The sequence below is a fragment of the Sinohyriopsis cumingii genome, chromosome 6 (genome assembly GCF_028554795.1).
Source record: "Sinohyriopsis cumingii isolate HCF-2022 chromosome 6, ASM2855479v2, whole genome shotgun sequence".
In the NCBI taxonomy this organism is placed as follows: domain Eukaryota; kingdom Metazoa; phylum Mollusca; class Bivalvia; order Unionida; family Unionidae; genus Sinohyriopsis; species Sinohyriopsis cumingii.
The window spans coordinates 150348659-150367964 of record NC_142966.1 but is presented as its reverse complement, the minus strand read 5'-3'; the positions used below and the strand labels follow the sequence as shown (position 1 = coordinate 150367964).

The 19306-nt window shown below is 33.0% G+C and overlaps 1 protein-coding gene across 2 annotated transcripts; it reads right to left on the bottom strand.

Moving 5' to 3' along the window:
* Positions 1 to 525: 525 nt before the first annotated feature.
* On the bottom strand, positions 526 to 18810 carry LOC149798258 (protein FRG1-like). Of its 2 annotated transcripts, XM_089963393.1 has the most exons (8): positions 18641 to 18807; positions 15162 to 15253; positions 10284 to 10409; positions 6962 to 7131; positions 4053 to 4157; positions 2890 to 2981; positions 1572 to 1682; positions 526 to 976 (listed from the first exon to the last, which is right to left on the bottom strand). In XM_089963393.1, exons 1-8 carry the CDS (start codon positions 18703 to 18705, stop codon positions 940 to 942), a joined length of 798 nt encoding a protein of 265 aa, XP_089819519.1. In that variant the 5' UTR covers positions 18706 to 18807; the 3' UTR covers positions 526 to 939. The 2 variants fall into 2 exon arrangements, with proteins under 2 accessions (XP_089819519.1, XP_089819520.1); XM_089963394.1 differs by lacking the exon at positions 4053 to 4157 and having other exon boundaries at positions 18641 to 18810.
* Between the last annotated feature and the right edge of the window lie 496 nt (positions 18811 to 19306).

The following is a 19306-nucleotide window of genomic DNA, read 5'->3' as shown; positions in this document are numbered from 1 at the left end:
CACAGACCCTGGTCTGGTGACTTAAATAAACTCAAAAAGCCCTGACCTAAATTCCACAAGCCTGGACTCCAGTTTTCACATGCCCAAAATTTCCCCTTTTATGTTACTGTCACACATTGCAATAGCATCAATTAAAATATAAATCCAGTAGGGTTCAAAGGGGTATGAAGGTAATGCAAGTGTCATTATGGAAGGTATGTCAACATCTTGAACATACATTTAATTATTTTATCCACATGATCAAACTTCCCTCAGGAAAATTATATTTTTTCCACAAGCCCAATGGGTACATCACTTTCAATACAGTATCGGTCTGATCCAAAGTCAGAAATGCTCTGGGCATGTCTATCAGATTTTTTTTTCTTCTGGGCATCAGTCTATCAGATTTTTTAGCACTGAAACCATATTTAATTCTTATTACGATGTTTAAGACTATATTCGCCCCAAAACAATGTAAAATTTGAGTTATTCATGAAAATGTAAATTCATAATAAAATTCATAAAAAAATAATCTGAAGACTTAAATAAGCTCAATGTTTAATTATCATGATTATTTACAATGAAATACTAAAATGCTAATTTACAATACCTGCTGAAATAATAGAAGTCAAAGAATTCCAGTTTAAAGAACAGATTATTCTTGGTCCATTAACATTACACAGACTTTGTAAGTATTTATTTCAATATGCTGGCAGAGATGAAAGAAAGCTGTCCTACAATGACTGACATTGCTTTTTCTATTTTAAGATTAGCTTACTTGAGGTTGTTATAAAGTCAAAGACTCATTGTCTTTCAACAATATTTAAGAATATATGCAGATAGGCACAGCTGTCCCATTAAGAGCTCTATAAACTTTGATCTCTGCAAATGAACTTTTACAATGTAACAAAAGTTTAATAAATAAATAACTTTTGTTGTTTGTGCATGATCTTCAGATGACTACTTGCAGTATCTGTCAGCTTTCATCTTTTCTCTCCTGTATAACGAAAGACAAAAACTTGTAACTGGATAGGTACATGTGAAAATGTCAAGCCACTGGTCAAAGGGAGCTAACTCTGAAATTGATCCTGTCAAAAGATAGCATGAAAAGAATGTGCTAATACAAACATATCAGAAGCAATAATTGAACCATCTACAACTGTTAATTGAAAATGTGAAGTCATATTCAAGAATTAAATTGCTGTTACACAACACTTTATTTGCTGTCCATTCAAAAATCATATTGAGATGGTATCTTTTATTTCAATTTCTTCAAGATAAAACCATATTAGATGAGTCTTCCTTCAAAATGCAGTTTTAGAAATAGTGTAATCTAAATATCATAATATTTCACTTTGTAAAAATTGCATTGTATCTGGCATTTAATGTATGCCCAACAATTTAAGAAAACCAAATTAATTATTTTAACTTAGGCCACATGAAAACAACAATTTTTACTTCATTCTTCCCTAAACTACCACTCAATGTAAAATCTGATCAGATTTTCAATTACCGTAAATACAGATACAAAAAAGTCACTGAAATATATAGAGGGACAGATATTAAGATCTCTGATATAAACAAATTCTTACCTGTCAAGCAATGTCTCATGTAAATTTCCTTCTTTTTTAGCTTTCTTGACATGAACAAATTCCTCCTTACTAATTCTTAGTCGTCTGTCTTGGAAACTCTGGAATTTCTTACTGAAAAGGTAATATATCTATATATATATATATATATATATGTTACAGTGAAAATAAATCCAAAACTACGACTAATCAAATCATGAAAATCATCAAATTTGTATTTTCTTGCTATTCCAGTAAGAATCATTTATTGTCATGAACTGTGTGATAGTACATTCTCTGTTGCATGTGAGTTTAATCATTTGGTCAAAAATGCAATGGACTTTACCAACTTGTGACTTGAACCTAAAATACTACAAGTCAGAATTTGTACTTTCAACACTTGGTAATTTTACCACTAAAAATCATACATGCTATGTCTTATGATTTGAAAACATCAACTTATTTGACCTTGAGAAAGAGAAATTAAAAAGATTTTACCAATAAAGATGTCTAATCAAATCACAAAATACATGCTATCATGTGAAGCTTTAGCAAATAATGATGTAGGTATTTGATGGAGAACTGACAGAAACTTCATACAGCATGATTGCTGATCTATAACAGTGAAAACTGAATGGCCGGTAGATGGAAAAGGCAGCTATTTAGTTGTTGTTTTTTTTTAAAGCAACGCAACACGTTAAGTTATATCATGCTGCAACAAGGAAAGCAAAGTGCCTTTCCCATGGACACACCATGACAGCTGATACAATGATGGGAACTGAAACCACACCTTTCTGGTCTCAACTCCCATGCCATAACCACTGAGCTTCAATATCATGCAAGAATCTAAAAAGTAAAACAGAAAGTGGCACATGTGGGGCTCATATTGCTATGTAACTTAACAGTTGCTCATTTCACACAGCAGGTTTATTTAGTATTATAAGAACATAACACAATGTAAACATGCTTCTAAATTCTACTAATTTTATCTTGCAACATCATCAGCCAATCATATGCAATATCAACTCATAAATACCTGTCAATCTCACTCACTGCCTAGGTCAACCAAGATCTTGATGATATAAATCCATGTTCCAAGTCTGATGAAAATAGGAGCAGACACGTAAGAAGCTCAACTAATCTGATACAAGATCATCTCATTATTATACATGTATAATCATGACTTTAAACTTATCCAAGATTTTCAAATTATAAAGCTAATCAAAATCAGATCAAACATGTCTTCGTGAGTGGTAACAAGCAACTGTTGAGAGACAACAGATACTGGAAACTACCATAACTTCACTACAACCTGTGGCCAAGTGAGCTAAAAATTACTTACACATAATTGATTTCTGCATCTTTCAGTGACCCTTTCTCTTCCTTAGGTATGTGAGCCTTGGGATCTAACTCCTTTACCACATTAGATCGTATCTGGAATAAAAATATGTATAAATAAGTGCATGTATAAATAACTGTTATGTATAAATAAGTAAATGTATCAGTATATTTATAAATAAGTGTGATGTATAAATAAGTGTTATGTATAAAAAGTATATGTATAAATAAGTATGATGTATAAATTAGTATTATGTATAAATAAGTGTTATGTGTAAAAAGTATATGTATAAATAAGTATATGATAAATAAGTTGTGATAATAAGTGATGTATAAATAAGTATATGTAAAATAAGTGTTATGTATAAAAAAAGTATATGTATAAATATGTATGATTTATAAATAAGTGAAATGTAAAAATAAGTGTAATGTATTATAAAAGTATATGTATAAATAAGTATAAAAGAGTATATGATAATTAAGTGTGATGTATAAATAAGTATATGTATAAAAAGTATATGTATAAATAAGTATATGATAAATGTGAAGTATGAATAAGTGTATCTATAAATAAGCATGTGTGTGTGTGTGTGTGTGTGATTAGGATTTTAGTGTAACTTTTTAAAAAAATCAGTCATATCACTACTATGTCTGCAGTGTGGCAGTTTATAGTGATGTCTAGCACAGGGGCATCATGCTACAGACATGTAGCATCATGTCCCACCCAGTCACATTATCTTGACACCTGGCCAACCAGTCCTAACACTAATCTCTTACTGCTGAGTGCCTAGCGAAGCAGCTGTTAGTACCATTTTTATAAGCCTTTGGTATGACTCAGCTGGGGTTCGAATCCCTGACCTCCTGCTTCCGAGGCGGATGCTCTAACCACTAGGCCACTGGAGTGGTTTATAAATAAGTATATGTATAAATAATTGTGAAGTATAAATAAGTATATATATAAATAATTAAATGTATAAATAAGTGTGAAATTTACATTTTTCTCTACACTGACATGATTGTCCTATAATAAACTTTTCACCAGCTATATGTCATTTTAGGTAGAATGATGCACTGCCATTTGCAAACTCTAACTTTAACAATGAACAGTACCATGAATTACCAACCAAATAAAAGTCTAATAGAGCACTATTTACATATGTAACCCACCTGAAGAATTTCTTGAGGCCCAGCTGTCTTGCTTGTACATATGATGTCCCCATCATCATCCACAGACATGAAGCTGCCATTGTAACTATTTAAAGCCAGCTTCCCCTGCATTATAAAGGTTCTAATGAAAAATAGCAAAACTTGTTTCAGTACCATAAACACTTGCTTAAAAATAAAGTCCAACTGCAAAACAAAATAGACCCTGGTCTGCCATCACATAATGTGCCTGCAGATCAGGGTCAATGTTGTTTGTTCTACTGATTACTGCCAACAAATAGCACAGACCCAGATCTGCCAAAGCATAATGCAGCTGCGGATTAGGGTCTATGTTGTTTATTCAAATGATTACTCCTCACAAACTGTCGGTGCATTATGTGATGGCAGATCTGGGTCTGTGCAGTTTGTGGTTCAACTCAATGAGTAAATATGGTAACCAACTAAAAACTTATACATGACAATTTGTAAGAAGACTTTCAATACATGCAACATTATGATCAAAATAAAAATTGTTTCACGTTTTTGTTTCAAGCTTTTGTTTTCCAAAAAGCAATGTATTGCAGTATTAAAGAAAATATTGCATGTTAACCTCTTTGTTACGTTTTTAGTTGATTCTCTATCTATTAAAAAAGACACAGTTTAAGAAATTATGGCAAACTCTATTTTTGATGAACTGTCATATATAACAAAATATATCTAGATGCAATGTCAAAAATTGCAAATGCATATAACAAAAACCTAAGTATTTAAGTCACTTTAATTAGTTCCCATCCAATCTATTATATATACACATATATAAAGACCACCTGTTCATTACAGACCTTTTAGATTGTCTTATAGGTGGTTGTTGTATATGAGTTTGTCTGCACAGCTAGAGCTGTCAGGATCTTTAACCTGAAATCCCTAACACGCCTTCAAGTCCAATTTTCTACCTCTGACTATAGTAAGTGTTAGCAATATCATTAACAATTAAGTTAATTACTGTCTTATGCCCACCACAGTGAAACCAAAAATGTTACCAGTAACGAAATCTATGACCTTCAAGACTGAGTTGTACAGTTAATGCATAGACATAAAAAGTAACCAAACATCTAAGGAACATACAGAAAGCAGGTTAACAAAATAGCAGTAACCTTGACCTAAAAGATAAAATCTTGACCATGAGACACAAGATGACATAAAATTGAAATAAAAAGTGGATCCTCTTCCATGTACATCAAATTGCTTGCATGATATAAAACATAAACATAAAGAACATGAAAATATTGACCAGTGCCCTTTACTTTGACAATAAGACCCCAAGTGTATAATACATCAATTAGTAACAATAGATAAATGTCCCAAACTTCAGCCATTATCTTATCTGAACACACGGGGCAAGGATGGTAAGTCATATTTAACTGAGGGGTCAATGCCATAATGGCAATGTAAGTCATGTTTAACTGAGGAGTCAATGCCATAATGGCAATGTAAGTCATGTTTAACTGAGGAGTCAATGCCATAATGGCAATGTAAGTCATGTTTAACTGAGGAGTCAATGACATAATGGCAATGTAAGTCATATTTAACTGAAGGGTCAATGCCATAATGGCAATGTAAGTCATATTTAACTGAGGGGTCAATGCCATAATGGCAATGTAAGTCATATTTAACTGAGGGGTCAATGCCATAATGGCAATGTAAGTCAAGTTTAACTGAGGAGTCAATGACATAATGGCAATGTAAGTCATATTTAACTGCGGAGTCAATGACATAATGGCAATGTACTTATTTCATATATGACGATTAAACAAGAGACCTATTACTAGTAAGAGGGAATTTATGAACAATATCAACAAACCAACCAAAAGTACAAAAGCTGGCAAAAATAATTTGTGTTCATAATAATGGATATACATATGATAATAGATGGGCATCATTACTAAAAAAAACATTGTTGCGTGGATGATAAGCAATTTGGTCAAATTCAGTAGTAGTTTGTTGTTCATTCCACACACAAAAAATCGATAAGTGTTGATGCCATGGTACACTTTGTCAAATGTGCTCATAATCAATTCAGACACTGCTGGGTGAGGTTTATGCAAAATTCTTATTGACCAATAAGCAAGGCTTGTAATTACAATATATGGGGCTTCTTTTGATTTTCTCTTCATCACATAAGCCTACTATCCCTTGATCTTAGTGAGATGAGCAAATGACTACCCCAGATATTATTTTTATAGCATGAACAACTTAAGATCAGTGAATATTTTTAAACTAGTGACGATTTCATATCTAGAATGGAATAAAATGAGCAAGATACAGTTATTTTGTGTGGGAGAGTTGTTGCTGTTTCTGGGTTTAATGTCATTTTTCAGCACACGATAGGCTATGCATGGCGGCCAGTATTAATGGTGGAGGAAGAACCCGGGAAGAACCACTGACCCATGAGAAACTACTGGCAAGCTTTCTCACATACCCACATTGGCCGAATCCTAGAATCGAACCAACACAGACAGAGGTGAGATGGCAGTGATCCGTAACGAAGAGCGCTTTAGACCACTCGGCAACTCGGGGCCCCCTTGTGTGGGAGAGAACAACCTATACCCTTAATTATGATTTTGTTGCACTGTGAACATAAAACAAACTTAATAATAATAACAATAACAATATTGGGTACAAAGTATTTGTTCACAAATCAATTTTAAAAGATAAACCTGTGTACATTGGTCACCCATGTGCAACAGCCAGTTTTGCCTTTTCCCATGAGTGACCACTCTTGACAGGTTTGACTTATATATTAACTTTTTAAAGATTCAAGATCACAGTGACACTATATCATCATCAACACCTCTAAAATTACAAATTATTTATACATTGTTGGAACATTTTACATATATCAAGTACAATAATTAAATAAAGCATAGGAAAACCTCCTGAAAAACTGGCTCCCACTGCTCTCTGCTGCCAATAGCATCAGAACGCCCCACCACCAGGCCTTCTGGGGTGATGCTGAGGTATTTTCCGTACCCTGACTTCAGAGCTATCTTTGTTTCATCGAGTTTGACTGCTGTCAGTATCTCAACTGGGTCAGGTTCTTCACCTAACAAAGATACATGATAGCTTTTTAATATGGATTTGATACAAAGCAGCAGTTACTTTGTACCACAAAAAAAAATAATCTCTTGCCACTGCATCACAGTCATACAGAGACTGAAAAATCATCCTGAAAGTCTGCAGCTTCTGTAAGCATCCACTGATGCAATCATTGACAACATTATCTAGTTTCTGGTCTGTATCTCTAACATTTTGGGAAGCAGGAAGCCATTTAAATGACAAGCATAAAAAGAAACACATTCTTATTAACATCATACACACATGCAATGAAAAAGCTATACATTTCTCACTAAGGGGACAGAACAAATGATATTCACCTTGAACAAGGTCTGAAAAATGCTGTGCTAGCGTAAGTGTTGTTGTTTTCGGGCTGAATGCCATTTTTCAGTACATGATAGGCTATCATGGCAGCCAGTATAACTAGTGGAGGAAGAACCCAGGAAAACCCAAGGAAGAACCAATGACCCATGGGCAAGCTTCTCACATACCCATACTTGCTGAGTCTGAGTCTCGAACCCATGCAAACAGAGATGAGATGGCAGTGATCTGTAACAGTGAGTGCTTTAGACCACTCTACCAACCTGGGCCCCTTGCTAGCATAAGGAAAGAATATCAGATTGACAGATAAGTTATGAGCATTCATTTCTTTCTAAATGCAAACACCATAAACAAAATTTAACTAATTTACCTGGAGTCTAGGTCAAATGTGTGTAAATCTGTTTGTTACACCTGTTGATATTCTCTCATCTTAAGCATTATGCAAAAAATACAATTGGGAATCCAAACATTTCAGGGAGTTCAGTTTCTTTGCTGTATGCATGAAATCAATTTTGTAGGTACAAACTATTGCTGACAAGTACAGTCAACTTTCCTTTTATCTCTGAGGTTTACCAAGATGAAATTACTCCCTTATAAAATTTTATAATTTTTTACTATCTTCAAAACAATCGCCTATCTCAATATTTTACTGGGGTTCTTGTCATATCTGCAACTCAGTTCATGGCCTTCTTTAAATGCATACTTCATTAGGTGTCACCTTACCATTTAAAGAAAATTTGTTTAGAAAAGGGTGGGGAGTTGGGAGCCAAATCAGTTCCTCTCCTTGAATTGAAAGTGTTCCACTACCATTTTAACTCAAAAGTGTAAAGAAGGGTTGGAAAATGACTTTCAAAAATAGTATGGTATTTCATTTAAAAGGCATATACTTCCATTAACCAAAAATATGAAGAGTGAAAACTTTGTTTAATGAAGAAATGGGAAAGATTTACATTTTTGTCAAATAAATTTAATTAGGCTGAGTTAAACTGTATCACAATGAGACCTAACACTTTCTTAATACAAGGCACAATCTGTCTTATGCCAATGATCTGAATCAAAAATGAAAACCATAAAATCTTCTAACACTGAGAAAAAAATCAATAACATTTTGTTATTTCTGCAAATTTAGTAACAACTACACCTGTAAAAAATGTCATTCAATTTCAAATAAACTGGTAGGAAATGCATGTTACTAACAAGCAAATCATACAAATAGTAAGACATGAATATACTAATATATTTAAAATTAGGGTATGAACATACTGAATTATTAAATATTAAGACATGTATATGCTAACTTATTAAATATTAAGACACGTATGTACTAACTTATTAAATATTAAGACATGTATGTACTAACTTATTAAATATTAAGACACGTATGTACTAACTTATTAAATATTAAGACACATATGTACTAACTTATTCAATATTAAGACACATATGTACTAACTTATTAAATATCAAGACACGTATGTACTAACTTATTAAATATTAAGACACGTATGTACTAACTTATTCAATATTAAGACACATATGTACTAACTTACTAAATATTAAGACACATATGTACTAACTCATTAAATATTAAGACACGTATGTACTAACTTATTAAATATTAAGACATGTATGTACTAACTTATTAAATATAAAGACATTAATATGCTGAATTATTAAATATTAGTACATGAATACACCAAAATTAAGTATTATGATATGAATATAATGCATTTTGTGAAACTGAAAAGCCTCAGAGACTTTTTGTATTTTCTGCAGCTTGGTTTCTAATAACCCCAATTTTATTTTACCTATTTACCTATAATCATCAAACTGGTATGCACAAACTCGTCGTGTTTTCAGCTTTTCATAATTACAGCATCAATATCTTGGGACCTACTCTCAAGAAAAATGAGGTGTAAATACATCTCAGTGGAATTACTTTACTTGTACCAAAACATGATACAAATTTATACATTTAAGCCACTTTTGTATTTTCTGTTATTTGTTTGTTAAACCCTCAACTGATTGCAATCTCAAAAATGTAATTTAAACCACACCAAATATAAGATGAGTGTGACCTAATTTTCATGCTACAGTGACTTGAATTTTCAGCAATCCACCCATAATACCTTGGTCTACACACCTGCACTCATGGAAATGTTTATGTGGATATATCTCAATAACAGTAACTCAACCATATCAATATTAAGTCAATGCGACTAAATATTCACATATGAAATTGTAATGCAAATATAAGTTCAAAATTAGGTCATTTTGGCCTAACTGTGACACTTGACTGACTTTCATGTTTTCAGCTATCTATTACACTCTCAAGACAGTGGTTCTTATTTTCACTTACACTCATGAAACTTGGTAAATGAAGGCATCTCAAGGATGGTACCTTAACCATACCAAAGAAAGTCACTGATGTAACTTTCACACTCAAATGACGTGTATTTTCATCCATCAGTTACATACCAACAACCTATTTTACATATACTAATGAACATTTTTTCATGGGTACATCTCCTGGAGAGTACTTCAACAATATCAAAAGAAGGTCACTGTGATCTAAATTTCAAACTTAAGTGATGCTTGTATTTTCCTCTTTACCAGTCTGTATATTATTGGCTACTTCAAATATGCTCTTATTGGCAAAGGGATTGATGTTCATGAGTAAACACCATGATGGATGCAGCGTTTCTTTTTAGGATTTTTGCCTTTATAATCTAAAAGAGTTGCAACCCTTGTTCTTGATCTCTAGCTATTCCTCTACAGATCTTATCAAGGAAATCACCAATGCCAACATGGTCTGATTACCAAATTCTCTTGGAGGCCCCAGCATGAATCTGCCATTATCCTGTGCATTGATGTAGGTCCTGTTTCCAAACTCAATTGCAATATTTCCAGTGATGTCATCAAACTTCTTCACAGACCACCAACCACCTACAACACAAGACATATATACAGATGGTTATGTGTGTGTATGTGTATGTGTGTGACTACATATATACTTTACAACATTCTGTGTTTAACATTCAACATACATGTGGACAAGTCAATATTATCTATAAGTACACATACATAAAGAGTCTAATATATACTGTTCAAAATACTGAGCTTTATTTTGATTGTACATTTGGATGAGCCAATCTTATAGAATAGAAAAGCAAAAACAAACCTTTTCCTGAAACTTTTCTTGTTACTCAACAACAATTTATAAATATTTACTACAAGGAAACAATTTCTAAGTCAATATTTATACATATATGGTCTACATCTCCACAGCTTATATGCATTAATTGTAAGTAACATTTATATTTCTGGACAGTGGCATTCATTACTGAAATTAACATTTGTTTTATTCCTTTCTGATTAATAGTTTAAGTCTTTATCATCCTTTACCAATACTTCTGAAATTATCTATGCTGTCATAATACACTGTAAAATAAATTATCATATTTCTTGGCACATAATGGAATTGTCAAAAGCACATTCTATACTTTGCCCAGTGTGGAAAGTTGCTGAAAATATAATACCAATGTAGTGCTGCATTACACAATATTTGTGATTTTTTTCTATCCCGTATAGTGCTTTTAATTTGCTTAATTCTTTTTTATTTTTGAATAAACTACAAAACTGCAACAAAAAATAACTTATCCAAATCAACTATTCAGATTTAGTGTTAAAACTAATTAACTTATTTAAATTTACAACAATCAACTAATAACAAAAATAAAACTTGGGCACAGACTGCAAACTGATTTTAAACTTACAAAATAATGTATGTCTGTTCATGTTCATGGAAAAACTGCAACAACAAAAAATCACTCAGATTTACAGTGCCAAGACTAAAAAATTTAATTAAATTCGAAATATGCAAATATTTCATGCATAAACTCTGTAAAATATTGCACAGAAAACTGTCTCCAAATATATGTGTATGCAAGAAGCAATGATTGTCAATAAGCTTTGTCTTATGAGATTCTCCCCGCAAACACGCAATCGATAGGTAGCTTCCGATTATTGCTTTATTGCTGGAGTTACATCCCTTTATCTGCTACTGCATGGGTCAACATGAGCATTATTACTGAAAAATGGTTTCTGCCTGTTTAAAATGCAATGATTAAATGGTTTCATTGCACATTAGAAAAGTATATTTTATAGGTGTTTTTTTTATATCAAGTTGATATCAAAATGATTTTTTATATATTATTATCTTTAAAACCAATCTATTTTTTTAAAACAAAATGTGTCTTACTATTCAATAGTAATGTTAAAATTAAAAATATGTCACACAGAAGATAAAAGGAAACAACATTCTCTAGAAAATGAGCACAGTTCATTATATAATTTGTTAACTGCAGTAAATAAATCTTTGAACATCTCCAATAACAAGTACATGCTGTAAAATAACAAAGTTTCATCTTTAGGAATAAAAATCAAGGATTAAGTGTGGGTTTTATATTACTTGTCTCTCTTCCCTGATTAAATTGTCCAAACTCAAAGGTAAAATGCCTGATACACCTAATTGCAACAATTTATTCAGTAATAAAAAATATGAGTAAAGAATTTTTAGAAATAAACTCAATTATTTTGTTACACTGTGCAAAAATCAAATATGAATAGCTTTTCACTTATGACAAACAGAAATTATTGGACAGTGCAACCCTGCTACAATGCGCCCTGCTTAAACGCAAATTTAGATATAATGTGGTCATGGCGTGGCTCCCGAAATTTTGTATATTCATTTGCACATGAAAAAATATTTATTGTTAAAAGTATATTAAATAGTGAATAAAAATTGTATTATCATTACGGGGAAGAGATTGCATATGAATTCGAATTTAATATGATTGTGGCATGGCTCCTGAAATTTTAAATACATGTATGTGTATATTTCTCGTACCAGGAATAAAAAAGAATAATAATCAAGTACGAGAAATAGTGTGTAAAATGTTATCATTTTGGGGAACAGTTCGCGTATGAATTTTAATTTAATACGATCGTGGTGTAGCTTCTAAAATTTAACAGTATCACAAGGTTCTTGAAGTGTTATGCCAAAATAAACATTATCGGAAATGTTACCAGTAAATAATGTTAGCTTTATTAGCTGGAAATTGAAATGGTATGAAACTGTACATGCATTCAGCTTTAAAAAAAAAATAATTATGAAAGTGACTCGTGACCATTGCAGGCCTACTGCACTTAGTTCTTGGGTTTTACATGTGTATGGGGTTTACTTATGAACTCGCTATTAATTTCCTATTTGTTTATAAAAATATTTTACCGTTATGGTAACGCAAGTTCACAAATGCAATTCGTTCTCTGTACTTTGCGCAAAAAAGTAAAAATATTACCATTTTGGGGATGAGATCGTGTATGAATTCGAGTATAATATGATATATAATATGATCGTGGCATGGTTCCTGAAATTTTAAATACATGTATGTGTATTTTTCTTGTACCTGGAAAAATACTTTTTAAAAGTAAGAGAAATAGTGTGTAAAACGTTTATTATCATTTTGGGGAAGAGTTCGAGCATGAATTCAAATACAATATGATCATGGTTCGGCTTCTGAAATTTAATCATTTCAAAAGGTTCTTGAAGTGTTCTGCCAAAATAAACATTATCGGAAATGTTTCTTGTTACTGATCCATGAGTAAAGGCAGTAAGTCGTCTTTGTGATTGTCTTCAATTAATTTGCTCAAATAATAGCCGACATGTTTCTTTAAGTGCATACACAAACAAGCAGCAGACAATGCATTGGTTGATAAAAGATTCTCACAATTTAATAAACATCAAAAAATGAAAGCCGCCAACATGCTTGCTGGGCTTGGCGGTGTTATTAGACGCAATCAGTTGACCAGTAAATAATGTTCGCTTTATTAGCTGGAAATTGAAAGGGTATGAAAATGTACATGCATTCAGCTTTACATTTTTTTTAAACTGACTCGTGACCATTGCAGGCCTACTGCACTTAGTTCTCGGATTTTGCATGGGTATGGTGTTTGTTTATGAACTCGTTATTCATTTCCTATTTTTATAAAAATATTTTACTGTTACAGAAAAGCAAGTTCACAAATGCAAATCATTCTCTGCATTTTGCGCCATGATTAGTATAGTAGTTTTCACACATTTCTTTCGACAGTCACAAAATCTGAAGTAAAAGTTATATGCACACTGAAAGCATGTCTTGATTTGTGATTATTCTTGTTATAGTCGTTCAAATGAATAGGCATACAAGCGTTCATTACTGGAAATTTGCAATAGATAAATGTACACGGAAACGCATGAGAAAATGTTAGCAGTATGAAATTTGTACAGACGCCATTCATAGACCATGGAACGTAATGAACCGTACACGTGCTTCGTCTTTCTTAACCTAATTTTACTGTTGTTTCCATTGAATTCAGACACATAATGATATGTGACAAAAATTTTGAATAGTTTAAATATTTATGCAATTTTTGCAATGGAATTACATATTTTATGGATTAATTTCAAGCCCAGATGGTACGATATCAGATGGCAAGTAAACGGTGTTGATACTCTGTTCATGCTATATATTAGACATTGAATTCAGATACAATGTTCAGAGGAAAAATTATTGAATATTGTAAAGCTGTGTGTAATTTTTCAGTCGAATTACATGCATTATAGATGAACTAAACGGCATTGATACCCTATTCATCATATACCGTAGACATGAATACACGTATATGTGCCAATGAGTTGTTCTCTCAAAAAAGTAAAATACTGTAGAACCCCGCATTAACGCAACCCCGATATTAATGCGATCCAATTTTGTGGACCCCAATTATCGCGTTATAGCAGGGTTCCACTGTATTCCAAAAGCAAAAGACATAATAATCAGGAGTGCCAAATATTTGTTTTGAAGCAATTTGTACTAAGGTGATGACAATCTGTTGCTCCATCATGGAAAGCATGAAACTCATTGATATTTGCTTTTTTTTAAAAAAACAAAATGCAGAAGTCTGTAGCAAAAGCAGCAAATTCAACCTTTTAACACATTACCAAATTTTAAACAGTTTAACTTTCAGCCATACACACTAACCCATGAATGCGACTCACAGTTAATAACACAAAATTCAATATACATAATGTCTGCCTGACAAGATTAGTTACACACTAAATATTATAACTCTTGTATCTGCTTCCAATTAGGAATCTAATCATGTTAAGTAAATTATCCCCAAATGCCTTTAGAAGATGGTGCGATAGATGATATTCTTTGGTTACAGTAGCTAAGTAAGACATTATCTGCCCCTATCCCCCTGCAAAAAAGTTGTTTGATTGTAATTTCGGGACAAGACTGGGACTAGCCCCACACCCACCCTGTCACCCACACACAGTTGCAGGGTTTGTTAGGGTGGTTGCTATACCACTGGTCATTTGGTTAATTTAATGGCACATTTTTAACACATTATTGTTTTTGTCAAAAGAAAACAGGAGCCAAGTGCCTTTCCCAAGAACACACCAAGGCTGATGACCCTGTCTGAAACCCCGCCCTGGACACACCAAGGCTGATGACCCTGTCTGAATCCTCGCCCTGGATTACACGTCAAATGCTCTACAAAATGAGCTACCATTGCTAAAAAGACAGAGAGATGGATAATATAGCATTTACAATATCAATTAGAACTTGTAAACAAGTTTTCAATTTCAAACAATACCATGTTCCTTCAGCTCTTCTGACAACTGACTTTCATCTTTTGTACTATGGTCTTCAACTTCATCTCTCTTTCTTTTCTTATGCTTCTTATGCCTGAAAAAAATGTTCAGACATAATTCCAGGCAAAATATTTATTTTAATTATCCACTGGAATTACAAAGTTGTTGTTAACATTTTGGACAAAACACTACTTTGGTATTATTGAGAACTCATTCAAAGACATTCTGGGTTATATCATTGTCATACGTCAGGACATTCAAAAGTACTGGAAATCACATGGAACATTCAATACTTTTGGACTTGTCACTGGACATGGAGGAATCGTGGGGATTTAATTCACAAAACTGTTTTTCTTTTATATTTTTACATTGTAACTTAGAGAAATATATTATTTGTTGACTTGACTTAAATGGTATGGTTTCACATCCTTTCTGTTCTATATTTTAAGACCTAAAGTCATAGTTTTTCCAGTTACAAACATCTCAAAAACCTTCAATTTAATGCCTGTGACACATGGTTTATTAAGATCTTAATCCTTTACCTACCATCTTTTGACCTCAGACCTTGGGTCCCTGGGATCAACAGGTGGATTAAAACTCCATTAAACTCAAAGACCTTTGATTTAACTCCCAAGATGACATGTCTTTGATGTTCCCTCCTTATTTACTACTTAATTATGCCCCAAGACCCTTAAGTAATAGAAATTCAGAAAGCTTACTGTAAATCCACATCTTATAGGAATGTCTCCTGCCAAATTTGACCACTGAATCATAAACAGCCAAACTGAATATGCTTACAAGAAATGTGATGATTATATGTATCTAACTCCAATGTGAGATTGATATACCCATCTTCTTCCAAAAATTGGTATAAGCCAAAATAAGGAATATACTCAAGTTCAGACAGAAGAAGAAAAAGTAATCACCACAAGAGTAGAAAAATCCAATGCTCAGGAACCAGAGAACTACACATTAATGCTGGGAAACCATTTTCCAAATGTGACAGCCAGTCAGGCAACCAAAAGTATTACTAAAAATGTTAATTTTAATGAAATTTACATGTTTTCCAGGGACAAACATAATCATTAAATTGTCTCTCTGGGTACCTACAGCAGGGTGCCTGACTTATCTCCATATATTCTGTATATGAGTGCTGGTTGACTTCTTTTTTTGACTACTCATTACCAGATTAAGGTATCAGTCCATATTTCCTGTCCCTTAGAGTGAACCCTTATAGAAACAAAACTTTGTGAATTTTTGTTTTTTGTTCACATAAACATATGGTAGTGGTATCTTTCTTCTTTGGTGTGACACACTATCATACAGCATTTCTCTTTCTGATTGGACTTTTGGAGAAATGGGTACTCATTGTAGCACATGTGACAGTAGCTGATGTTGACTAACTGTATCTAGAGGAATGGAATAAGCTTTAATAATCAAACCAATCATAATTGTTGTTCCATAGTATACTGACTCGCTGGATCAAGGCTGACAGTTTAGACAATGGATCAATAAAAACACTGGATTAACAATAACCTAAACTGTAATAATAACAATATTAAGGTCCACGGGCTAAACTTCTAAATACAATAAAAGTAAATATAGGTTGAGCCATGGTGTAAAGAAGTTAAATATGGTGTTCATCACAAGTATACATACATAATTTCTTATAATTAGTGCATAATATTAAAAAGATGTTACCAACTCTAAGTATATTATTCACCATTTGTTGGAGTTATCAAAGATTGTCTAAAACGAAAAGCAGAGTTGATATAGTATGAATTTTTTAAAATATAAAATATTACTATGAGTCATGAGGGATACAAATACTTCTACAAATGATATAGATAAAATGACATAAACTCAAATGCAGGTAAGTATGTGGTCAGAGTGGCCAATTTGTACAAAGCTGACACAACAAGACTGTCAAAAAACAGAAATTGTTCATTTATCTTTTATTAGCTGACAAATAAATGTGTACAGTTATCTGACACATTTCCACTAGCAGGGCTGATAGTAAATATCAAGAATTATAATATTCTTGTATGCAATCAGGACTCAGGACTATATATATATATATATATATATGACAAAGGTTGTTGAATAATTGTTACTATGACAGTCCTGGTGGCAAACTGATGTTATTTACTATGCAATAAGTAAAATATGTGAGACACCTGTATTTACAATGCTGGTTAGCCAGAGACAGCTATTTACTTTTATCATTTTTGTACCCAAGATCATATTTATGGTATACTCTAAGGCGTGTTCAGGGGTCTCAAACATGCAGCATGCAGGCCGCATATGGCCCACCAAACCATATCCTGTGGCCTGCAAAATGATTGGTGTCACAAGGTGTCATGAGAGATAACAAAGGTGGTGCGCTCTTGGGCCATCGAAAATGCCCTCATGGGGCCCTCAGGTGATTTGAGTTTGAGACCCCTGATCTGATAGGTTATGTACAGGTATGCATGACATGGGCTCACAAACACAAATCAACCAAAAGGGTGTACAAAAATTACAGAGAAATAAACAAAATGTTCGATACCATTTATATGGATAAACTATTACTAAAACAGAGACTGATGTAAGTAAAAGTGATCTTGGAAGGGGAGTAAGTAAAAGCAATTCTTCTGTCAGTGATAACCTTATTACACTTTTCCTTGTCGTTTACTACAATTTCATGTATTTACTTCATCGGGGGGGAAGGGGGACCTGAACTACACTTTGTTTTATCAACTGTTCTGATATTTTCATTAAATACATGACACCCAAAGAATGTACACTATGTATATAATGTAGTTTGGATGTATTGTGGTTTTATTTGTGCACACTCAAACACATACAAATATACCCAAATGCAAATAAACCTTTAACACATAGGATACACTATATAAACATGGTTTTTATTTGAGTATCATATAACAAATAAAAAGAAATTCTAAATGTTGAACATTCTTATGTCATTATAAGCAATCTGTAAAACAAAAAATAAATAAAACCAGGTTCAATACGTATCAACAGTAGACGTAAACACGTTTTAAAAACTGCACATCAAACAACACGTTATGGTATGCAAAATCTTAAGCATCTACTTTCCTGATATTTTCCTATAATATATCATACCTACAGAACATATACTTTATATTACGCATATCAAAGATATATTCGGGTGGTTTTTGTTTTTTTCGTGTAACACAGCAAGTTAAATACTAGTATTACAACTAAACCAGTTAGGCTCAAGTCTTTGCAAAAATGTCAATAAAGGCGAAAGTGCCAAATCTGCGAGTAATCCCTTTAAAACTGACACATAATACATATTTCTGTAACGTTGTAACTACTACTACTACTACTAATAATAATAATAATAATAATAATAATAATAATAACTGCAACAAATGCATGGGGTGAGTAACGTCAGTAAAGTTAACCAACGCGTCCTTTTATCAAACAACAATGATCATAAAGTACAAACGCATACTTCTTATCTTTCTGTCCTTTCAGTTTCAGCTTACCACCTTTCACAAAAGAATAGGAATCGGCCATTTCTATAAAGACAACGGTGGAAAAACTGTTGTGTCTCTACTTCGTTAGGTAAATGCCATTGTACAAGTTGTAGTTGTTCTTGTTTGGTTGTTCACTCCGCTGTGTTGTCGGAGCACAATAACCCTAAGTAGTAGTAAAGTGGGACTTTTCGTTTCATTTGGGTCCCTCCCATCCGTCCTCGAGACCACCAATCATGGCATAGTTTGCTGATACTTTACTGTTGCATGTTTATCACTTTTATTTCTGTATACACGTGACCCGGTGGGGGGGGGAGGGGACTAGAGTCTCGTACGGATGTCAGTATCCCAAAGGGTTTCTAAAAATTCAAAATAGCGTTACTATCTTTGGTCCTTCACTCTTATGAGAGCGGGGGAAAAAACAAGGGCAAACTAAAATGTTAGCACCCATTCCAAATATCTAATAAAACCAAGCAAATATTCCAATTAGAGACGGACAACAAAATCGTGCCGGAAATTCGAAGTGCAAATCGAAACACAACACGAAAACACAATACGACCTACGTCCGCCCAAATGGGCATCCGATCACAAAAGACTGTTTCTATATATTTTCAGCGAGAAAGCGTCTTCGAATCCAGCCTTG

Bases quoted from the DNA above. Each gene is read 5' to 3' on its own strand.
- LOC149798258 (XM_089963393.1), bottom strand. From the start codon at position 18,705: ATGGCCGATTCCTATTCTTTTGTGAAAGGTGGTAAGCTGAAACTGAAA. The intron at 15,254-18,640 runs GTATGCGTTTGT...CATTTTTTTCAG, and splicing joins AAAGGACAGAAAGATAAGAA to GCATAAGAAGCATAAGAAAA. The intron at 10,410-15,161 runs GTATTGTTTGAA...CTTGTGTTGTAG, and splicing joins AGAAGAGCTGAAGGAACATG to GTGGTTGGTGGTCTGTGAAG.